Source organism: Lissotriton vulgaris, chromosome 6, assembly GCF_964263255.1.
Source record: "Lissotriton vulgaris chromosome 6, aLisVul1.2, whole genome shotgun sequence".
Taxonomy (NCBI): Eukaryota; Metazoa; Chordata; class Amphibia; order Caudata; family Salamandridae; genus Lissotriton; species Lissotriton vulgaris.
Window position 1 is genome coordinate 1,800,676,427 of NC_141694.1, and position 25,496 is coordinate 1,800,701,922.

Consider the following 25,496-nt stretch of genomic DNA (forward strand, 5'->3'; position numbering starts at 1 on the left):
CCGTCCAAAGCCGCCCCTTGAGGGAATTACCATGCACCACTGCTAGACGTTCAGCCGCAGCTCAGCATAGGGCTACAGTGGTGCTCAGCTGTAGGCTTGTCGGCAGCAGAACAGCACCTGTCCTACAGTGATAAACACGACAGACCCACCCGCTTCCCTGCTGGATCATGCAAGAGCATAACACCAGTGAAATCAGTAATGCCTTCCTCGTATGAATCCTATCCTACAAGTTCATAGGTGAACTCCCCATTTTAATGACGCAAAGTGGGCTACCATTGATATTAGACACAGGCCGGCAGTCACGTGGCAGCACGAACCATGAAAGACATACAGTCAATGCAATGCAGATGTAACAGGCATCTGAAATGCCACTCTTCCATAATGTGGACATTCTTCATGCAGCGAGCATGACTTTTGGTGCATTGTGAGTATGTCGTCCATCAAGTTCACTGCCGTGGACCTGCCTTGCATGTTTGACTGCCCGTAGTAGCTACTGGCATGTTGCAATGTCCCTTGGTCCACGTAGTTTACGTTTTTGCTGTGATCTTCACTTGTAATTGTGTGTCCATGACATCTGTGCATACTGCAATGTTTGTGTAGTGTCCTGCACAGTTATGTTCGTCACAAGAGGTCTGGTGTATGTTCCTTCCTCTAACTAACTCACTCACTATCTCTCTCTCTCACAAACTCTCTCTCTCTCACCAACTCTCTCTCTCTCACTAACTCTCTCTCTCACTAACTCTCTCTCTCTCACTAACTCTCTCTCTCACTAACTCTCTCTCTCACTAACTCTCTCACTAACTCTCTCACTAACTCATTCTCTCACTAACTAACTTACTCTCACACTAACTATCTCACTCCCTCTCACTATCTAACTCACTTTAAAAACACTAATTCTAACTATCTCTCTCACGGACTCTCTCTCTCGGACTCTCTCTCAATAACTAACTCTCTAACTACCTCTCACTCTCACTAACTAACTCTCACTGAATAACTTTCTCTCTTACTTACTCACTCTCTCACTAACTTACTCTCTCACTAACTAACCAACTCTATCATTAACAAACTAACTAACTCACTAACTATCTCACTAAGTGTTACACAGGTACTATTTCCCAAGCTTCAGCCTCCTGTTATTTATGCCCCCCCCTGCCGTAACCACTTCGATGCTGGTGACAGAACCATTCCATCATCAGTCACGGTTGAGCTGTGCTGATGACAGAATGGTTCCGTCACTACCGCACCCTGTTCTGGAATGTCCAGCACAGGGTAAGAATCTGCACCGCACAGAAGCGGTTAACAAAAAAAAAACATAACAAGCAAGCATTGGCACACGCAGAAACAAGTTGCCAGCATTTGAAGAACACAATTAGATAAAGACAATATTTATAGGTAATACTTTTTTAATCTAGTCTTTCACTTGTACGTAATGCTTTCTTGGTCATATATTGCGTAACAAAAATGCTTTAAACACTTCTTTATTATAACTTTGCAGCATTCTACAAACTAATGTACAGCACAGTTTAAAAACATAGGCATAGTCAATATCTCTGGCTAAACACTTATAAGGTGCCAATGCTTGTTATTTATTTGCAACCTACTGTGTGGGCTTATCAAGGGATGACGTATGCATGTATAAAAATAGGCCATTCCTACATTAATAAAGAAATTTTGTCCTGCCATGTGTCACTGTGGTGCATTTAAAATATACCCTGTTTCCTAGCTATATTCTTCTCGGTCTAACGCACTGACATACTTACGATTTACGAAGGGAAGAGCCATTACTTTAGCCACTGCGCGGCTAAATATGTTCTGCTATCCAAATGGGGCACAGACATCATACCTATTCACATTGACTGGTTGCACAAACTTTGAGACTTACTCAGTATGGAGAAACCAGCTTTCATTGTGAAACACGCCATTCCTACTTTTGAAAGGTCTTGGTGCCATTGTTTGAAATTCCTATACACCACTTTTCGTGAACTTTCTACCTCAACGTACTCGCTTGTGCTCTGTCTTAAAATGGACACATGACACCCCTTAATCCATCTACGAAGTCGAGTGAAAGTTGGAGATGACCATTTGAAATTGCTTTGTAAGCACATCCACCCATCCACTTTCATTCCCCTTTCCTATCACTCATTCTCTTCCTTCCTCCTTTTTCTTCCTCACTTTCAAATTATTATCTATTATCTTCCTTCTTAACCAATCCTAAATCCTTTTTCCTTGCTGGCCTGAGGATGTAGGCGAGTGATTGTTACCCGTTTATTTAAAAATCAACAAAAAACGATTTAATCCTGAACTGCAGCCTAGGCATAAATATATTTTACCATATATATGGGTGGTGTTAATGCACACTACAGTCCCCATATAACATTTGACCTTTAACTTTTTACTTTCCATGCCATAGGTGTACTATTTACAATGGACCTACAGTGATGTTTAATAGGCCAAATAAGGGGTTCCGGTGTACAGCGCTTGTTTCACAGGCACTGTCTTATTGTTTATAAGTGATAAAGTGCAAAGAATTTTAAAGCCAGCAAATAGACATGCAAAAACTGGGGAACTATGGGGGGAGAAAATAATAATTTCTTACAATAATATTTATAATATTGTTTTTTTAAGGTCCCTTGTGATGCACTCCCCCACCGTGTCGCCACAAAAAATGTGTGTTTTGCATTCTGTCACATCTAGTCTGAGGGTATTTTTGGACTGCCACTCAAAATTTCAAGTTTGGTCCAAAAAGGTCCAGAGTATTCTTCGTGAGATAGTAGTAATAATGTTTTAAGATTGCTCCATTAAAAAAAAAAAGTTTAAAATGTAAGTAACATCAAAATCCTGTTGTTCACATTAAAAAAAAATTGTACAATCGAGAAACTTTTGAAGCACAAAAGCGTACTTAATTCCATATTTTCCATGGTTGCATTGCAATTTAGAAAAACTCTTACTGTGCAATTTGCATTATCTACGAACACATTGTTGACAAATGTTGCTCTAGTTCTAATGCTGTATTAGAATAGAATATGCTCTTATATAGCGCATGGCTACCCGGAGGCATCCCAGCGCTGCAGACGTGCAGTAAGGAGTAGATGGAGTTTTTATGGGAACAGTCTTGTCTTCAGTTCTCTGCGGAACGATAGATGGTTGATTTCCTGACGGATGGGAAGAGGCAGGGAAGTTCCAGAGCTTGGATGTGAGGTAGGAGAAAAGGCGCCCTCCTGTGTGGGACTTCCTAATTCTGGTTACCCCGGCCTGATGTAATACATCAGAATGAAGACTCCTGGTTGCTTTATAGGGTTTGAAAAGGTTGTTAAGAATAGGAGGACCTTTGCCCTGCAAATTTTTGTGTGCGATGCACAGAGCTTTAAAGTGAATTTGTTCTTGCATCGGGGGCCAGTGGAGAGTTTTAAGGGCCGATTTGGCTGAGGACGATTGTGTGTGCCTGTAAGGAGTCTTGCTGCCGAGTTCTGGACTACCTGGAATTTGTGGATGACTGAAGTGGGGGGCTCCTAGATAAAGGGCATTTCCATAATCCAACCTCCATAAAATGAGCGCTTGGATTTGGATTTTCTTGGAGCTATCAGGTAGGAGGGGCAGTTTTTTGCGTGTTGACCTAAACAGGCCGAAACAAACGACAGCTGTTTTTCTGGCTTTGGCTCTAAAAGTAAGTTCATGGTCAAGCCAGAACCCCAGGCTCTTTATTTCTTTTTTTGGGGGATTGGGGAAGGTCCCATACACGACGGCCACAGGGTAAGTGGGTTGAAGATAGCTTGGTTACCAAGCTACATGAGCTTTGTCTAGTCGCCATTGAGTTTAAGGTGGGGAACAAGGAATTTTAATATCTTTCTCCTGAGTGAAGGATATCCTTGGCATTGAAGCGTGAGAGACATTCAATTCTTTGTTCTCCCCAAAGAGCAAGATGGCCGTGTACTGTGTTTTGAGATTGATAATGTGACCAGAGCTTTTTAGCAGGATCAATGAGTGTGTGACCTACTGGCCTCTCTTGTGTAAAGTTAAGTTGTTATGTGAATGCCTTTGATTGCTCGCCTTGGTGCCCTGAGGGTCAGTGGCGGAAAGGGTCTTACTTGTTCAAGTATTCTGAGCTATAGTAAGTTGTACCCCGGTACACCAGCGGCAAACAACCTCAACCCAGGAACCCCGGTCTGTCCCGTATCCCCCAATTGGGTTCTGATACATGTTATCCTTTAACCAAGATGTTGTTTCAAATTAATTCACTGCTAAGCTACAAGGAACACCATGTCTCAAACAGGCTGTTTCTAAAACTACTTTCTTAAGGCCCTTGGTAATATCTGGTGTGAGGCATTGCCCCAACAATGATTTAATGTAATCCTTTACTGATGCTCCTGCTACTCTGAAGCCCTGTTTCTAGGCTCATAACTGTCACTGTAATGCACCAGGAGACCGTCAGGGCAGTATTTAAAAGTGTATTCTGGATAAGATCTCATTTGTGTACTGCATGTAGTTGTTCAAAGCACATTCCGGATAACCTCTCCTTTTGCTATTTTACTATGCCTCCCCATTTCACCTCTCTGTAAACAAGCCAGTGATATATTGTTTCTCTTTTGTTTGATGCTTTCCAGCGTCATTACCAAGGGCTCATGATCACTTTAGACCTTTAGTCGAAGACTAAGGTGCCCCACGATTGTATAGATGTAACACTAAAGCAGTATATAATCAATTTCCCATGCTGAATTGTGTATTATTCCCTACATTGTACTGTGCATCCAGATCCAGCCCTCCCGCATTACCTACGATGCCGCCACCCTCCTAGCCCTTAACCCCGGTCGCGCCCCCAACTGCGTCCAAGCCGCTCCTGGACACTCCCATGGACCTTTCTCCTGCTACTCCTGCAAATTCAGCGGCACCGACAACATCTCCGCTACGACCACACCACAGATTCCCGACCCCAACCACCTACAATGCATCCTTCTCAACACCCGATCGGTGCACAGGCACGCCATTGACCTATGGAACCTACTAGACACCATCTCTCCAGACGTCGCCTTCCTTACGGAAACATGGATGAATGATTCCTCCGCACCAGACATCACCATTGCCATCCCTGAAGACTATAAGATCACCCGCAAAGACCGTACCAGCCACACAGGAGGAGGAATCGCTATCGTCCATAAGAAATCTATCCGCATCTCAACCAGCTCCGACGCCAACCTCGCCAACTCCGAACACCTTCACTTCCAGATCCACATCGACCCCAAAACAACACTCAGAGGCACCCTCCTCTACAGACCACCAGGACCCCGCGCAAAATTCAGTGAAGACATCACAGACTTCATCTCTCCACACGCGCTCCCCTCCAAAGACTATATTCTTCTGGGAGACCTCAACTTTCACCTTGAAAAGATAAACGACCACAACACCGCCACCCTCGTGGACAACCTCGCCAACCTCGGACTTAAACAACTAGTCACTTCCCCCACCCACATCGCAGGTCACACACTCGACCCTATCTTCACCTCCAGCAAACATGTCTCCTTCAGCCACACTACGGATCTCCTATGGACCGACCACAGCTGCGTTCACTTCACCTACAACAAGCCGAAACCCATCAACCACTCCCAACCTACCCTGCAAAGAAACTGGAACAAAATCACCACGGACCAAATCTCCGCATCGCTCCTTCGAAACTCCCCAGCCCTCTCTTCTAACGCCAACGAAGCCGCCGCCAACCTCACCCTATGGTTATCCAACACCGCCGACACCTTAGCTCCACTGAAAAAACGTCAAAGTAAACCTGGCAGCAAGAAAGCCTCATGGTTCAACGATGATCTCAAGAAGTCCAAGAAACTCTGCCGCTCCCTTGAAAAGGCCTGGAAAAAAGACCCAACCACCAGCACCAAGGACGCCTTCAAAAGCGCCACCCGCACTCACCACCAACTGATCCGAAAAGCCAAGAAAACAGCATTGAAGGATCGACTTGACAACAACGCCCACAACAGCAAGGAACTTTTCAACATCGTCAAGGAATTTTCCAATCCCTCGGCCAACTCCAACGACATCACCCCCTCTCAAACCCTCTGCGACTCCCTTGCCTCTTTTTTCCACAACAAGATTGCAGACATCCACAACAGCTTCGACAACCAACCCGGAAACCAACCCACCCTACCATCTGCTGACCATCTTCCCCCCGTGAACACCCTTAACGCCTGGAACCCAATCTCCACTGAGGACACCATCCGCCTGATGAATTCCATCCACTCAGGATCCCCCACAGACCCATGCCCTCACCACATCTTCAACAAAGCAGACTCCGTCATAGCACCGCACCTCCGTGACGTCATCAACTGCTCCTTCAACTCCGCTACCTTCCCAGAAGACTGGAAACACGCTGAACTCACCGCCCTTCTGAAAAAACCAACAGCGGACCCCACCGAACTCAAAAATTACCGCCCCATCTCGCTTCTTCCATTCCCGGCCAAAGTCATTGAGAAAGCCGTCAACAACCAGCTCGCCGCCTTCCTCGAAGCCAACAAATCCCTCGGCCCCTCACAATCTGGCTTCCGAGCAAAACACAGCACTGAGACCGCCCTCATCGCAGCAACAGACGACATTCGAACTCTACTGGACAATGGAGACACAGTCGCCCTCATCCTCCTCGACCTCTCTGCAGCATTCGATACAGTCTGCCACAGCACCCTACTACAACGCCTCAATAACATCGGAATCCAAGGAAAAGCACTTGAATGGATCACATCGTTCCTCACCGGAAGAACCCAGAGAGTCCGCCTTCCTCCATTCAAGTCCGAGGCCTCTGAAGTCATCTGCGGCGTACCTCAAGGATCCTCACTCAGTCCCACCCTCTTCAACGTATACATGAGCCCCCTCGCGGCCATCGCACGCCAACACAACCTCAACATCATCTCTTACGCGGACGACACTCAACTGATCCTTTCTCTCACCAATGACCCCAGCACCGCCAAAACTAACCTACACGAAGGAATGAAAGAAGTTGCTGAATGGATGAAACAAAGCCGTCTGAAACTGAACTCAGACAAAACAGAAGTCCTCATCTTAGGCACATCCCCCTCTGCTTGGGACGACTCCTGGTGGCCGGAAGCCCTCGGAAAAGCACCCATCCCGACAGACCACGCACGGAACCTTGGCGTCATCCTGGATTCTTCACTCTCAATGAGCAAACAAGTCAGCGCCGTATCCTCTTCCTGCTTCAACATTCTTCGCATGCTCAGAAACACATTTCGCTGGATCCCCTCCAAAACAAGGAAAACAGTCACCCACGCCCTGGTCACGAGCCGACTGGACTACGGAAACACCCTCTACGCAGGTACCACCGCTAAACTCCAGAAGAAACTCCAACGAATCCAAAACGCCTCAGCCAGGCTCATATTAGACATCCCACGCAACGAACACATCTCTGGTCACCTTAAAGACCTCCACTGGCTACCCGTCAATAAGAGGATCACTTTCCGACTGCTCACCCACGCACACAAATCACTCTACGACATCGGACCAGATTGCCTCAACTCTCGACTGTCCTTCTACACCCCCTCCCGCCAACTACGTTCTTCCAACTAAGCCCTCGCCACTGTACCTCGCATCAACAAGACCACCATGGGAGGCAGATCCTTTTCATACCTGGCTGCTAAAACATGGAACTCACTCCCCGCTTACCTTCGCCTCACCCAGAACCACCTAGCGTTCAGAAAGCAGCCTAAAACGTGGATATTTGACAAATAATCCTCCTCCCCTTCCTAAGCGCCTTGAAACCCTCTGGGTATGTAGTGCGCTTTACAAATGTTATGACTTGACTTGACTTGACCTTCTGCAGTCCTCGAGTACCTCAACCCTTCTTCCTCTCTTCTTTCTACACTGATATGCTGTCTGCCAGGTCCTCTTGGTACAAGATACCCAATGTGATGCCACAATACACTTAATACATTTCCTAATTTCTCCAGTCCTTTGGTAGGCATCTAGCCAGTGTGGGCTAGTTTGAAGCTTCAGATATATACATTTTCACCGGATATCCTTCTGATGTTTTCTGCTGATCATTTCCAAAGTGTATAACGTTTATACATTCGCATTAACTCTGCTTTAACTCCTTCCAACAGGGAGATCTACTGTCATTCAGCTAAAACAGAGTTTAGAAAAGCCGCTCGCAGACTATAATCCGATTTCGTAGCACATCTGGCATCATTTTTCTCAGGAGCTGTATTCTCTTTAGATGACATCACTAAGCTTATCCTTTATTGGGGAAGATCTAAATATTTGAAGATCTGCAATTGTGTCTTGGCTGGAGGATCTCCAAATTCCAAATCTCCAAAACTCTCAAATGTGCCTGAGAGTAACATCAACGTTAAATGCTTTATTTTCAATTTTGGCTGGAAATGCACATTTCTTAATGTGCATACAGACCTTGGAGCAATCTGTAGCTGATCAGAATGCATTCCCTTATTGAGGAGCCCTCTCATGTCTGTCTTTGGAAAACAACTGTCTCCTTTGCTTTAATTGGCCAAAACGCCTCTTCCCATCGTTGTTACTTGGACCTTGGCTGGATGCCTAAGGGCTAAACTGTCGGCTGTGCATCTGGTACTGGTGATTGTTACCATAGTTGACTCATTTGAATGATCCTTGGACAATCCTATTCAAATTCCTTTTTATTCCTGTGCCTCAATTCCCTTATCTGCTGAAACTAGAAACTCATACACGTGGCAAAAAACAGATTTAGTGCAGTTAGACGCCCCTCCCTGTTTGCATTCTTTTGTCCGATTTGCGGTGTCTGGAAGGATAGAACTTGCACTTCACTGTGCTGTCCTGGAGCTTCAATGCCTCAGGATGTTTAACTTTATTCTAATCAGCATTAATATATTAAAAGAAATACGCCTGTAGTCAGTTTGAATTTTCAATGGTATTTAAAAGATGGATGAATGGACTTAAAACTGGGCGTGCACTTTTTAGGTGTACCGGTAGGTTTTAAGAGGTTAACCACTTTTATGTAGATCTACAATCGATAAATATTCGAATATGGTATCTCTAAAATCATGCTTGGATCCTGCTAGTCCATCCTAGCCATAGGAATCATAATGGGTGATTTGAGTGGTCTTCTGCTTTTTTGAAGAGCGTGTGAAGCACCATTACTCGCCTGTGGTTTTGGTTGTTACTCGAGCTACTGGGTCAGATTTTGGCTCCTGTGTTCATTTTATACAAAAGCAACACGGCCTGGTCTCAAGCCAAAAGGATTTTGAACTTTATTCCCATATTGACACGTTGCAGGTTTGCAGGCCGTGTTCTGATTCTCATCCCCTGCTTTGATTTAGGTGAGAAGGAAACCATTTCTGTTTGTGATGAGTAACACACGGTGTTTTTTAATTTTACACATTTCCTTTTTATTACGTTTTCTTGGCACCAAGAGCGTTTTTTTTAGGTCAAAATAGAAATTGGAAAGAAGAGGAAGGAAATGAATATTTTTATTATGCTACACTCTATGAACAGTTTGAATTGAGCTACAATCTTTGTTTTTCTGATGTGGGAATTTGAATAATGTATATTAGCACCCTGAAATTGTTTTTTTTGTTTGCCTTTGAATGACACAAAAATGCAATTACAGAAAGAATAAAAGTAGCCATGGGTATTTAAAATCCGAAATGTACACACAAATAAAATTACAGACCAATTCATAGTGATGCAGACATACTATATTAACTTACTTTCTCGTCTGATACTTGTATGTATTTATTCAGGAGGTGGACTCTGTATCGATTTTTGTGATGTGGGCAGCCTATGAGACTGCCTTATTTTGGAGTTTTCCTTCTGGTATGGAGACACTCGTGGAATTTTCTGTGACTCTCTGTCCCCGAGCCATGTCCTTTTCTCCTAAAAATAAACCCGTTCATAGATTTCCCCCCCCCCCCCTACATATAGTCAGATTGTTATTATCTGGCCTGGCATCGATCTGGAGCAGGATGACCATGGCTCCATACACTGTTTGAAGCTTCCAACTCTGATGGTGCCTGGCGGCCTTGTTGAGGGATTTGATGGGCCTGGCCTTTTGGGTAGCTTTAGCTGTTTCTTCAGATTGTTTTTCATAGAATCATATAAAATATTCGTACATAGTGGGGCATACGGTCAGTGGGCTTCTTTCATGGATTCATTCTCGCTTTGCTTCCACCCACTCCATCGTATTGCATGGGGCAGTGAGTCAGCCCACTTCACCTATTGGTTCCATTCTCTTTAAGTGACTGCGGAAAGCTTGGGCACATTGTTCACATCCAACTAAAATACCTGAGTCAGTGGAGTTATATTCAAATCTCAAACACAAATGATAATAAAGGGCATTTCGCAGCTGAAAGGTTTGTTATTTAATAAATATGTTTAGTGAAACGGCTACATGAGTAATTGTCTTTACTTTCATTTTTTTATTGCAAATATATGGTGGGTGCTTGTTCTTTTTGTCGCCTCTGCAATGAAAAATAATTAGAAAAAAACGTAACTATCGCACCAGGTAGCAGAAGTCAAACCGGTTATGTTTCCAATGCTGGTGATTTATTATAAATTGAGTAGGCATGGAAGCGAGTGAGCATGAAGAAGGCAATGGAGAAGCTTTGCAGATTGTTGTAGATAAAACTAGCAAGCATGGGCAGGCCTGGTGTCTCTGCCCTGCTTTCTTCAGGATATGCCATCACCTGCCACACTGAAGGTCTATAACACCAGACTGCTGGGTTCTTCAAATTGTCTGAAGGGGCTACTCCCTCCCTTTTGTGTCTACCCCTTCACCCATGCCTTCCATTTGCTGATGGAGTACCATCTTTTCTTGCTTTTTAGGAAGTGATGGCTCTCTGCGCCTAGGGAGCCATAGAGATGCAGCCGGCAACAAAAGCAGGTTGTGGTGATTATTGCAGTTATTTTCTGGTGCTCAAAAATGACAGAGGCCTCACCCTATCCTAAACCTTCACCCTCTCAATTACTTCTTCAAGAAGGGGAAGTTCAAAATGCTCACGCTTACTCAAAACCTGTCTGCAGTGGACCTGGGAGACTGGATGGTAGTGTTAGACTTTTAGAACTCATAATTCCACCTTCCCGTCCTGCTTGCCCACAGGCTTTGCCTGTTGTTCACGTTGGGCCATGAGCACTTTCAGTTAGCCGTGCTTCATTTAAGTCTTACCAGCGCCCCTTGGGTGTGATGGCAGTGGTTTCAGCTCATCTGCAGAGATCAGGGGTGCCAGTCTTCCCCTATCTCGACAACTGGTATGTTGGAGACTAGCTCGTCCCAGGCTGTCATCTCTCTCCTCGTAACTGCAGCGGACCTCCTGCACTTGCTGGGTTTTACTATCAAAATGCCAAAGTCACACCTGAATCCCTCTTAGTTGCTGCCTTTCATCAAAGCTGTTCATGTCTGGTGAAGCTTCTGCCTATCCTCCCGAACGGTGAATCGAAGATATTCAGGTTATGATACTGATATTTCAGCCTCTATGCTGGACTTCAGTGAGACTGACTCTGAGGCTGCGGGACCTCGTGGTATCCTACATCCTGTTTGTGGCTCATGCCCTTTGGCATACGGGTGATTTGCAGTGGGCCCTGAGGTTCCAGTGGGCGCGGCATCAGGGAATCTCTCTGACATGGTCCGGATCTCAGAGAGAACTGCACAAGACCTGCAGTGCCTGTTAACGAGCTGCAATTTGGTCCACAGCAGGTTAACGAGCGGCAATTGGGTCCACAGCAGATCCCTCTCCCTTTCCCAACTATTATCTGACTATGGTAACAGATGTCACTCCTTGCATGGGTCTGCCATCCGGGAGAGGTGGAGATCAGAGACCTCTGGTGGAATCCGGACTCCACATCAACCTACTGGAGCTCCAACTGATCTGGATGGCATTAAAAGCCTTTCTGCTCCCCACAAAGGAAAGGCAAATTCAGCTGTTCATGGACAACACCACCGCCATGTGTTACAAACAGGGCTGGGTGGAGTTCTGGACCCTCTGTCACGAGGCCCTGCGTCTCTGGACATAGCTGGAACATCGTGGAATTTCCATGGTGGTTCAACAGCTGGCAGGCTTTCTGAACACAAGGGCAGACAAACTCAGCCGAAGATGCATCTCCATCTGGGGGTGGTGCAAGGTCTCTTTCAGCTGTGATGAGAGCCTTGATTAGATTTGTATGCCACTGCCGAGAATGCACAATATCAGCAGTTCTGCCTTTTAGAGTTTCCAAGGCGGCTCTTGCTCAGAGACTCTTTATCTTCAGTGGAGCTCTAGCTTCATGTACGCTTTTATGCGCACACCTCTCATGCTCGGAGTTCTCAAGAAGATCAGAAATTACCAGATCCGTCATCCTTGTGACTCTGGACTGGGCTCGGAGAGTTGGGGATCCCGAGCTGTTGAGCATGACCATCGGTCCTCAAATCAGGCTGCCTCTTCGGGAGGATCTTCTGTCGCAGCAGTAGGGGAGGTGAGTTCTTCACCCAAACCTGTCAATGCTCTGCTTTCATGTGTGGAGGCTGTGCGGCGACAATTGGCAGCTTTTGACTTTCTGCCGAAGGCCTGCAATGTTATCTTGGTAGCCACGCGTTCCTCTACCAAATTGTACATGCCTGCCATTAGGGCAAGTTGTAGCATGGTGTGCAGAGAAACTAACAGGTAGACTATTTTTATGCTCCTATCTGACAGGCCCTTCTCTTTATCTATTGCCCAGCAAGTCTCTGCTTTTGGCACCCTAAAGGGCTATCTACCTGCCATCTCACCCTTTCTGCGGTTGCCGGATCAGCCATCCCTCTTCAAATCCCCTGTTGTAAATAGTTTGTTGAAAGGTTTGAAACCTGTTCCACCTTAGCTGTTTATCATGCGTCAGTGGGACCTTAATCTGGCCTCAACTTTTCTTATGTACCCTCCCTTTGAGCCATTGCACATATCTCCTTTCAGGCTCATTACCATCAAGACTGCCTTCCTGGTGGCAAAAACACTTGCCCGGATGGGCAGTGACCTTCAGGCTTTGTCATCCAAGCCTCTGTACCTGAACATCTACCCAGACTAGCTTGTTTTTCCCCTTTTTGGCGAAAGTTGTCACTCCCTTTTATGTAGACCAGTCCATCACCCTGCCTATTTTTTATGCTTCGCCACACCCCTCCAAGGAACAGTAGGCATTTCTCAGTCTGGACCCAAAGAGAGCATTTCCATTCTACCTTGACTGCACAAAAGAGTTAAAGGTGTACGACCTACTCTTCGCAGGGTATGTTGGAGTAAAGAAGCGAAAGGCTGTGCAGAACCGGACCATCTCCAAAGTCTATCGATGAACAAGTTACTTACCTTCGGTAACCACTTATCTGGAAGAGACTCGAGCTGCAAATTCATTACTGACCCACTCATCCTACCCGCTCTGTGAATGGATTTCTGGGAATAGGGCTTCCCCCTTACATGGCCCTAGTTTTCCTCCCCAGTGGTCAGTGTTCTTTGTGGCTCGGTGCTCCAGGCACGAAAAGTCACAAAAAGAAACTGGAGTTAGCGCACTGGGGTGGTGGTGTCTATATAGGTGCTGCACACATCACTTGTGGCGCCGACGACGCCACACAGAGCCAAACAACTCCACCTACCGGATCCAGCCTGACCCCTGGTATAATTCTAAAGTGAGGTATCTGTGGCTAGATAGTCTCTACTTGATCAGGCATTACCGTAGGTATGTAACTTGGTCGTTAATTCTTGTTTCATTTAATTAGTTTGATTTAATTTTACTTTACCCATTCCTTAAACCAAAACCTCAAAAGACACCGATCCTAGAGCAGTGAAACAGAGTACCTAGATCCATGTAAAATATAAGACCCTCCTAAGAGAAAAAGCAGGGTTTTCGGCAGGCAAGTCAAGTCGACTCATATGCTCACTAGTGGCCATTTGAGGTTCTTCTTTCAACCACAATTATGTCCCTTATTCTTGGGTTGGGGTCGACATACGTGTTTTAAGCAGTGTACAATACGTTTTGAAAAATTACCACTACAGTTAGACACTAAAAAGAATGTCTGGCTTTGGTTGGAAAGTTCCAGGTAGAGTACAGGGCCTGATGGCAGATCACGCCCTGTGCTCAACCCCGCTGGGCAAATCCAAAGGCCATACACAGCAGGGCATGGACTGCCACTGCAGGTTGGGCGCAGGGCTTTGCCACAGGCAGCGAGCAAATCCTAAAAACAAAACATTCACTAGGGAAAATAACAATTGCATACAACCACTGAAATTTGCCAATTATGTTTGTGAGTGCACTCAATTTGACTTAACTCAGTTGCATTCCATTCACAAAACACTTCTTTGCTTATGGCACAAACACACAAACACAGTTCACTGGAGAGCAACATGGCAGGTGACTGTGAGTTATGTTGTGTTTTCAGTGTGCTTACAAATGTAACTAGTGAATTTCTGTGGTTTTACCGCAAACATAGCTTGGTTTTTAACGGTGGATTTTCAGTAAGTGTATGTATATATTCCAAAATGTATGCGACACTAAGCCTGAAAGGGTATTGCTTAGGCTTATACTGCCTTGTTTCTGGACAAAGCTAAACCCTTCTGAAGAGCTATAATGACAGCGAAACATGCCAGGCGTCGCTTTTATTCGTTCCGGGTTGACTTGAATAATAGTTTACCAATCTAAAGCTGTAATACTGTCCCTGGAGTGGAAAAGGGCTTTTGTCATTTTACAGCTCGATGTTGCTGGCTCTGTGCTAATCCTTTGCTTAAAGACTTTGTTGTAGAAATAGCAAAATACTTTGGCCCTTTCTAGCTTTTCGTGGATGGCATTGTACTAGTGTATGCCTAACACCTTTTCTAGAAAAGCAGACATTTGAGGTGAGTACTTTCAAGGTCTTGCTGGTGTTCTAGGGTGCTCTGTACAGGTACTGCTCTCCACCTAAACATGGGAACTACCCAGAGGTCTGTGTGTCTTTTTGTGTGTATGTGTGTGTGTGTTTGTGTGTATGTGTGTGTGTGTGTGTGTGTGTGTGTGTGTGTGTGTGTGTGTGTGTGTGTGTGTGTGTGTGTGTGTGTGTGTGTGTGTGTGTGTGTGTGTATATATATATATATATATATATATATATATATATATATATATATATATATATATATATATATATATATATATATTTTACTTCACAGGTAAGTTCATCATTTTAAAGTCTTGTAGTCTTAACATTGTCAATGTAAGTATGTATATGTTTGAGAATATATAAATATCTTAACAATATCAATGTAAATACGATATACATATTTACATTGATAATACCCAAACATATACGTATTTACATTGATAATGTTAACATTAGATGACTTTAAAAAGATGAACTTACCTGCAAAGTAAGAAGCTGCGCTGTCAAGGTCTTAAAACGTTCCTGTGACGCTGTGACTCCCAATGATACTCCTGCAGTGTAATGTACCATTTAGAACATTCTACACTCAGCGGACAGACCCCCTGAGGCTCGTAAGGCTACTAAGCTGCACTAGCGCTTTCATTGTTCTGGCTTTTAATTGCTTTTAAACTATTTCACTGTGTATTTGCAGAGTGTTCTTATCCTACCTGGGCTGCTATTGACTTTGCTGTCTCCCCGGTCCACCGCAGCTACTGCATGCTGTTTGTGTGGAGGGAGCCTCTTTGACCTATTAAAGCAGGGGTTTTTACTCACTTCCTGATTGGGCACACTAGAGCGGCCATTGTGGCAGGGTGACGCTCTAGTGGCTTGCGATCCCCAGCCTATTTCTCCCCAGCATGGCCCCGCCGCGCAGCGGACAGACAGCCTGAGGCTCGTAAGGCTGCTAAGCTGCACTAGCGCTTTCATTGTTCTGGCTTTTAATAATTGCTTTTAAACTGTTTCACTGTGTATTTGCAGTGTGTTCTTATCCTACCTAGGCTGCTTTTGACTTTGCTGTCTCCCCGGTCCACCGCAGCTACTTCATGCTGTTTGTGTGGAGGGAGCTTCATTGACCTATCCAAGCAGGGTTTTTTTTACTGACTTCCTGATTAGGCACACTAGAGCGGCCATTGTGGCAGGGTGACGCTCTAGTGGCTCGCGATCCCCAGCCTATTTCTCCCCAGCATGGCGCCGATGCGCAACCGGCGCGCCGCTGGCACACCAAAGGCAAGCCAGTCTGTGCCCGTCCGCGGCCGGACGGCGGCCAGGGCCAGAGACGCTGCCCGTTTTAGCATCACTAGTAGGCATACCTATAGCCACTTAGATCTGATTTCTCTTATGACCCCTCCTTGGCCATACCCGCCCATCCTGACTCTCGGAGACACCAAGGTAGAATACACATGTTTGCGTTGTGGGTTCTCCTTAAACACGGCTAGTCTTCATAGATTTAATTCGCCTAGTTTTTTACAACCCTCCCCTGCCCCTTCGAAAGTGACTCTAAAAGCCGGGTTGATAAATTGCAGGTCTCTGGTCAAACATGCTTTGGATATTTTCCAGTCTCTTACAGACAATAACTGGGATCTGTTATTTTTGACAGAGACATGGCTTCATGAGGACACCAATCCTGCTGTCTCTAGCTATCCCGGAAGGCTATGGCATAGTGTGTGCCAACATGCAGAATGGTAAACTGGGAGGGGGTGTGGCCATTATTTATAAAACACCATGGGGGATCACAGCGTCTCCCTTTTGAGCAGGTTGACTCTATTGAGGGGTTGTTTTTTTGTATCGGGCTCTCTGTGTCTACCTCTTGCTCTATATACCTCCAAGCTCCAGTTTTAATCGTATCTCGATTTTTGCCGACTACATCCCCCATGCTAGTATACGGTACGCCAATTTTACAATGTTACGGGACCTGAATTTACATGTGGATGATATCTCATGCTCACATAGCTCTTAATTTTTTTGCCACCTTAACAGGATGTAACCTGACACAATACGTCTCCTCTCCAACCCATAAAGCAGGCCACGCCTTGGACCTGATCTGTTCTAATCTTCCCGATATCACCGTACATGCACCCCTACCGGTTATATGGTCAGATCACTTCTTGATCCCTTTTCAACTTTTGCTGACCAGCCCAGAGAAAGCCACCTCTAATCCTAAAGAATTTAGAAGGAATTGGAGTAATATCACCTTGGACTCAGTAACGCAAAATATGAAGGACTCCAAACCTGCCCCCTCCAACGATCTTGAGGTTAGCATCTCGAACTTGAATAAGTGGGTCAGTGGTGCGCTTGATGCCCTGGCTCCTTTGAAAGTAGTAAAATCGCCTAGATCTTCCCCACCATGGTTTTCCCAGGAGCTTAGACATAAAAAGTCAGAGTGCAAAATACTTGAGCGCAGTTGGTGACTGACGTATTCTGCGGAGAGCAAGTCAGGTTATCGGGCAGCTCTTAAAGAATACCGCAGAATGCTCACCCCACAGAGCTTATGGAACAAACTCTGAGTTCTTCGAGGACAAAATTGCCTTGATTTATGCTTCCTTTCCTGAGCCATGGGAAGAACCCCAGATTTCTGTTGACCAGGATCTGGGGAAGGCGCCTAGCGCAGTACTCTGAGTTTGTGGAAATATCGGAGGAAGCTTCTCTCCTGGAACTGCAGAAGTGCAAAATCTGGCTCCCGAGTGACCCTTGGCCAGCTAAACAATATAAATCCCTTGCAGGATTCCTCAACCCTCATCTTAATTCCATATGGAATCTATCACTCAGATTGGGAATCTATCCGATGGCCTGGAAACATGCCTTTCTCCATCCTATCCTAAAAAAAGTCAATGCAGATCCAGAAGTCCCTTGTAACTACAGAGCCATCTCTCTACTGCCCGCCTCCGCAAAGGTCTTAGAGAAACTAGCTTATCAGCAACTGGCTGGCTTCATTGAGTCTAATGACCTTCTTCATGATTCTGAATCCGGCTTCCAGTCCGGCTATAGTAAAGAATCAGCATTAATCGAAATGGCGGATTCAATACGCTGGCTGGTAGATGGAGGTTGAAAGGCAGTGTTAGTGCTGTTAGACTTGTCTGCAGCATTTGACACCGTCTCACAACCTATCCTTCTGAATCGACTAAAGGCCACAGGAATTCAGGGCACAGTATTGAAATAGTTAACATCTTTTCTCTCTGACCGTAAACAACAGGTCCGGACCCACCCTTTTACGCCTCCTGTTAAACCTCTAAAATGGGGTCTGCCACAGAGCTCTGCCCTGAGCCCGCTTCTTTTTTATGTTTACTTAACCCCGCTAGCGGAGATGATCTCTAAAACCGGGATCAAAATTATATCTTACGTTGACGATATTGTTCACCTTTTAATGCAGTATCTGTCACCACCTTTGATCCCCTCAAAGTGTGTCTTAAGAACATTGCGGCCTGATGGACCGCAACTTCTTGAAACTTAACGCAAATAAGACCGAGATCTTATTTTGTAACCAACCCTCCCCTCTTTCCTCTAATCTGTGGTGGCCTGAGGAACTGGGCATGGCCCCACTCCCTAACGAATCGGTCAAGAATTTGGGTGTTATATGGGACAAACAGCTTTCCCTTGGGGTGCAGGTGCAAACAGTCGCAGCGGACTGTTTTGGCAAAATCAAAACTATTAGAAAATGTATCAACTACCTGCCCAACCCTACTCGTAAAACTTTGGTCCATGCTCTGATAACCTCACATCCGGACTACGCGAATGGATTATACATGAGTCTCTCCTTAGGATTGCTCCACAGACTTCAGACAGTACAAAATGCTGCGGCCTGTCTAGTCTGCGGCGTTAAGCTCAGACAACACATTTCCGCCTTTCTGCGACAAGTACACTGGCTTCCCATCGCTAAGCGAATTGAATTTAAGGCCCTGACAATACCCTTTGGAGCAGGCAAAGGTCTAGGGCCGGTTTATCTCGGTAGGAGACTTCGCCCATTTGGTCAGTCCAGAACCCTATGGTCCAACACTCAACGCCTGCTTGTCACCCCCAGATTCCAAAAAGCCAGACCTGGAGACAAATCATTTGAGGTGGGTGCCACTCAATGTTGGAACAAACTACCCCTTCACCTGTGCCTAATTCAGTCGGAACCCGTGTTTTGCAAATCTCTCAAAACCGGGCTATTTAGTCGCCAGGACTTAGTTCAGCGAGGCTGCAGCCGCTCTCTGTCTGTGACAGCGCCGGGACACCCCGTTGGGGTAGCTGTGTGCTTAAGAAATGCCTTATTATTATTATAGTGGATGTAATGATCTATTGGCTTTGTAGCCCTTCTACCTTTTGCAATACCAGTTGGTGAAATCCCCCTCCCTCTTCATAGGCCTTTTCCCTCAGCTCAGGTCCACAGCGCTGAGGGCCTTCTAGGGATGCTTGTGATCCTTGCCAGCGACTATAATGCTGTGGTATACAATTTTCTGGTTTGTTAATAGTATACCTAAAACGGGCATAATTTGATTATTCAATATACTCCCAAGCTGCCATTGGAGGGCGCTTTGGTAGAAAGACCAGGCTCCTGCCTGTTTAGTATAGATAGCTTATGTATTTTAGCCAGCAATGGATGACTGTGAAACTGTTGTGTTAGCTTGCAAGAGTTGCAAAGTTGTATTTATTTGGTTGTTTTTTTTCTTTAGCGCTGTCTTTCATCCTCTTACAATTATCATATTTGGTTTCCATCAGTCTCAGCACACACTTTTAATGCACTATTTTCTGTTTGTTTTCCGAGGCAGGGAAGCTGGGTTGGGAATGCTGTGATTTTCCATCTCTGCGTGCCCCTGACTTATGAACTCATCCCTTGTGCAAGTTACCAATCTTGTTCTTTTGCAATTGCAGCTGTTCAGTCACTTCAACATTGGGTCCACAGTCCACGCTTGTGCGTTCGGTATCTCCAGTGCATCACGTTTTTTTTTGTTGCATTGTATTGATTTAATCATACATTTATTCAGGCACTTCAAGGTCTGTGTAAACGAGACACTGTTTTCAGACTAGTCTAGCCGAGTGCTACTGGCTGGCCTGGAGTGTCCTCACTCAAGGGAAATCATAGAGTGTAGAGAACATTGTAAAGACAAATAAAGCTCCCAAAGCGTAACACATTGCCACCCGTCTATATCTACAGCCCAGAGGGCAGATCAGTAGTCCAACAAGAGAAAAGGTAAGCTTGGAAAATGGAGAAAACCTAAGAATAATACATGAACCAAATAGTATTGAAAAGAGTCAGTTAAAGATCTTGACAAATCCTGGAAGAAGCCTGGTGGTCTCCATTCCTGCCTTGAATCTGCAGCCCTATACCCTCAACATGTCCCCGTGAGAACCGTACACAGTTCCAGCAGACTAATATCCACTTTCAACCTCACTACTCAATCCTGCCTGTTGAGACAAACCTAACTTATAGCTAGCCATCAACATGAAACCGCGTCACTTTTCATTTCTCTCCTCTTTACACCCCTTCTCCGCCTGTAAAGTGCTATCAGTCTATTTTTTTGTTCCATCTCTCACCATTTCCAAAATCACATGAATTTTTTTTTCCTTTTCAACTTTAAATGGTCCCCGGAATTTAATATCCCCCTCTTATGTGGTCAGGTTTGACTGTCAACCAATCACCAGTTTTCAATTTGCCCTCAGAATTCCTCTTTACATTCTCCTCAATATTTCCACCGGATACCATCTCTTTCATCCTTGCAGGGACAGTTTCAGTGCCTGGTTTGCAGCCTCTCATCAACACAAACTGTGATTCTTTGGTAACACTGTTGTAGGTAGTGCCATAAGCTCATCCCATTTCTGCCACAGTGTTCTCCATGTCACAGCAACTTCAGTGGCTCCCTCAACCATTCTGTTGGCTTGTTCAACAATACTGCTAGCTTTGGGGTTATATAGTACAGTGTGGTAATGAATGCCACTTGACAACAACATTCTTGCATTTCGGCAGAAGTGTGTTGAGTGCCATTAGTTATCACTGTGGAAGTAAGACACTCCTCCAAAAATATCTGTTATGTGATATTAATTGTTGGTGTAGTGTTAATCTTCATAAATCGCACCACTAGCCATTTTAATTGATTAGCAACCATAGCTAATGCAAATCTCAAATCCTTTCTGAACCCACCCATGGCAATCCATCGCAAATTCACAAAACAACCCATGCCAAGTGCTTGCGTTTAGTGCCATATATATTGCAGAAACTGAAGTTCGCCAATACAGGACGTTAGGTGACAGAATGACTGGTGCACCATATGTGGTGAACGGAAGACAATACATCGAGGGTAGTAAACCACTTTGTCAGGTTCCAAATATTCCATGCAGGTCTCAAGTCTACTCTTCCATTTTAGCTTCTGGTTTGTGGCTAACCACTATGGATGCCAACCATTCTGGTTCCTCGATTTTCCTATTTACCCCCACTTAATACAATTGATTTATTTCTGATTTGAATTGGTCGTTGACATTTTGCACCATATGCACCCCTGGCCTCGCCTGTGGTTTTTCACAGCTTTTTTTTTTGCGCCAAACGCTTTTCACTCTCCCTCTGCTGCGAAATACCCCAAGCTGTAGTTCCTCCACCACTACCAAGCCTGCCCAATTTCCCACTGAGTGATTCGTCTTTTTGGTTTCTGGTCCCAGTTTCATGTATAACAATATTTGTGATGTTCTCACCCAGAATAGACATTTTCTTAAAGGATTCTCTAAATGCCTCCTTAAGAACAACAAGTGATATCGATAATTGTGGCCCATTTGCTTCATTCTTCCACTATCTCCTGGACTCATCACCTAAGAGAGAGCAAGTTGCAGTTTTATCCACTCACATCTTTGTTCCACCCCTTCTGTTTTCACAGTGCATCAAAGTCCGGTAACCCCACTTCCTATACTTGCAGGACTGCCCATTGTTTATTTCGCTTTTCTGCTTTCTCAGTTCTACCATTCTCCTCCGATCTGAGCAAAAGGTGTTTTGAGGCAGGGTGGGATCTTTCGCTTGTAACAATTTCTGCTGTATGTTATTTATTTGATGCATGTACTATTACTTGGTTTGTTCAAGTATTGAAGAGGTACATCCATTGGCTTGCATCCTGCTAACAGTTCTCTGAATCTAGACACATACTTACCAATCCTGTCATATGTTCTGCTCAATGGAGAAAAAAACGTAAGTACCTTTCATGTCCAGTATTCAACTTTCACCTAAAGTGGTCTTCCGATTACCCCAAGAAGTATATAGTTTTATCTAGAATTCTTCGTTAGGATCCCTGTCTTGAGGTTCTGGCTTGTTCCAGAAATCGCATAAACCCCCGTATGCAGGCAATTCAGTGACCACCTGTCTTTCCACACTTGATGCTATAAGATAAACTTTCAGTACCATTCATTCCTCCTAGGGCACCACTGATTTCCCCCCCCCCCCCCTCCTTGAATTGGCCCGCACCATGATGGCAGTGACATGTTTTCCCCGCTCCTAAATGTCTTAAAACACTAACTTCCTGAAATATAACTTTCTGCAATTGTAATGAGAATTTTACACACTAAAAGTAGCCAATCTCAGTGTTGAACAGCTAAAGAAGAAACCAATTTAAAGTAGATATCGCTGTCAAGGATGCACCAGTTAAATAATGTTAACATATTTAACATAGTGTTGGTAGTGGCCGCAGCAGTCCCTTGGTTAGAATGTGTCTAAGCGGGTAAGTTAAAAAAGTAAACCCCAAGAAAATATTTCAATGCAACCTGGCCACCATTTTCCAGCTGCCTCCAGCTTTGTCTAAGCTCTTCCAAGCAATGTTTTCCACCATGGCCACACTTCAATCGTTAGGTTCTAGTAGGCAGATATCAAATCTACACACACTGATGAGCATGGCAGTTTAACTGCTCACAGTCCCATATGCAGATCTTATGCTAGTCCGCTGGAGATGTGGACCTGTGCTGGGGGCGTACCTGGCTTGGAAGAACACGTGACCTCCATCTGCAGGGTGAACTTTACATGCTGCATCTTCAGCATGTAGGCAGCATGTCAGGGAGCTTGCAGCGCTGTCGTGGAGGCGATGCACTGTGTCTGATGGTACAAACACAGTTGTTGAACCTTAAGGGCCTGCACCGGGTTTCTATTCAGTGCATGGTTTAGCACTGTGGCCAACTAGCACAGGTTCATAACTCCAAAAGTCAAACAATGAACCCTGGGTTCCTAGCGGTATTGATGCTAAAAGTGTCCTAGCGAGCATATCTCCATCTTGATGCCATTGAAGGTTGCACAGCTCCTTTGAGCATGTAGGCTGCACTTATCCCTCTGACAACTCGCACAACGTATGGGCACCTTTTGATGGACGCATCACACACCGCGTTATTCCATAGATGAACAAACATGATATATGGACTGCCTGGATCGCCACAGCATCGACATTGACCATGATGATGCCCTTTATTCCAGGGTGAATCAGCCAGCCTCATAATCATGGGATGTACATGGTATAGAACAGCCACAACCACGTGTACTAGCTAATGTGCTAAGAGATCCCTTAACACGTTCGTCTGCCGTATCCTTTTTCAGTCTTTTGGTTTTTCTGTTTCTTGAGTTTCCTTTTGTTTTTAGTGCAAGCATGTTGGCTGCTGCAGTCACATATTGAATTGTAATTTACCTTTGTGTGGTGGAACCAATTTGTATCAAGTATGCCCGTAGTTTGAGATTTAATCAGATTTATTTGATTAGCAGCTTTCCATTTCTTAAAACGTTTTCCTCTCTTTTGTTTTTTTAGTATAGTGCCGTGGACACCAACCCGCTCTCTTTGTATGTGATGCACCCATTTTGGAACTCAATAGTGAAGGTAAGACACTTTACTTTGTCAGGACAGATGCATGTCAAGGTGGTGACCTACACATTTCATTTACTCCGAGAACCTGATTTAGAGTTGGGAGGTAATGAAAACCATTTCGAAGGAAGTGCTAATTTGGAGGAGAATCTTCTGGCAAAAGTCTGTCAACTGATTTATCCCTATTGCAGAAGAAATTTGGCTTGTGGATTCTTGCCCGGATTTAGTAACGGCTCCACAAATTAGAGGGATTTTTGTTTACACCCACCTAATCTGGCAGTAGTTGAATGCTAAGCCTTGGCTTTTATTACTAAGATGTTCTGCATACTATTATCACCATTGACCATGCCTCTCTAACTGGCTGGAAGGTACTAGAGGGCCCTCAGCTAGACCACTGAAGTGAGTTGCACATTTAGTTAGGGGGTGCATGATCTCTACCAAATTTGCTTTTGTTATGTAGCCTCTTGTTAGACAGCTGTCAGTCCCACCACATGGTGAGTTGGTAATGGTTTAAAGCTTAGTTCTGTGACTGCTGGGGAACAAACACTGTGAAGCTGTCATTGGGCACTGGAAACGCTTTGTGCTATCTCTGTATATATGTTTTCCATATAACACTATCAGATGAGCAGAGTTCTTACTTATGATATGATTGTCTGCTTTGTCCAGCCCTTCTAATTACAGATCCTTAGAATACCAGGAACCGGCAAGCATATCAACTAGCCAGAGTAAATTTTCCTAGCATAGTATATTTTGGATTATTTTAGAAACCTGGATGTATGTGTAGCTCTGCCCACTTAAACTCCCTGTTCCATTCCATCTTTCGTCTCTTCATTTGGAACGGGAGGGTGGTCATTATTATTTTTACATTAATCCGAGTGCATTTAGCCACTGTCCCTTTGTCTTTCTTTGAGTGGTTGTTTCTGGTCCTTCATTGTGCTGATCCCAGGATTCCTGTGGTACCCACCCACCGATGCTGGAGACGTCACTGAATGGCCTGCCTGCATCATCCAAAATTCCTCAGCTAAAATGCACACGCTTTATTATATTGTCTAGCTTTATCCCCGTTCACAAATTTAATGTGGCTTTTCTTCCCACTTATTCTCAATTAATAATATGGAACAAATAAATATCTACAAACTTATTGGAAAATAACATTAATGATTAAATCACCTTACATGTAGTTATATAACTGACTCCGTGACACAACCAATATTTATTCTCGAGAAAATGAATTCTTGACCTAGCAGCCACCATAGCTCACACTGTTCAGGAGGCCTCTTCTCAAATTACTGTCTGTTATCCAAGAGACACTCCTCGTTAACTAAGACTAGAGACATTTCTTCTGGCGAACACTACAACACATCTCCAAGTACATTAATATCAGGCTAAATGAGTTACATATGACCTTCTAGGAGGGCTAAATATGAGAAAAGGTTCTGTAGATAAATTGGGTGTTCTGTCTCTGAAACCCCAGCTGCTTGATGATTGCAGTTCAGTTATAAACCTTGTCTCTTGGTTATTCAAGGTGAATATGTGCATGGTAGGAAAGCTCCAAAGGGCTTCAACTCCATTGCTTTGTGGAATGTATTACCCACCCAGTCAATGCATCATGAGAATGGGTTGCTATAGACTTCCTAGCCAGATCACAATCTGAAATATTAGTGCTTTCATCTCACTTTGTTTTTTCAGTTGCAAGTCTTGCAGAAACATTTAAGAAGATATGGGGTTCTGGAGGACACTTCTTGGAAATATTGTTAGGATGGGTAAGGGAATGATTCCAGTGCCATTAGTTTGAAATGGAAAAGGGATTATGGTCTGAGAATGACAGTGTTATCGCT

General features: G+C 44.6%; 1 protein-coding gene across 1 annotated transcript in view; it reads left to right on the forward strand.

Moving 5' to 3' along the window:
• Window positions 1–25,496, forward strand: part of SELENOI (selenoprotein I) — a 257,585-nt gene that overhangs the window by 90,608 nt on the left and 141,481 nt on the right. Inside the window, exon 2 of the mRNA XM_086928070.1 lies at window positions 23,605–23,673. Coding sequence (XP_086784196.1) covers window positions 23,605–23,673 — 69 coding nt within the window. The remainder of the gene's footprint in view (window positions 1–23,604; window positions 23,674–25,496) is intronic.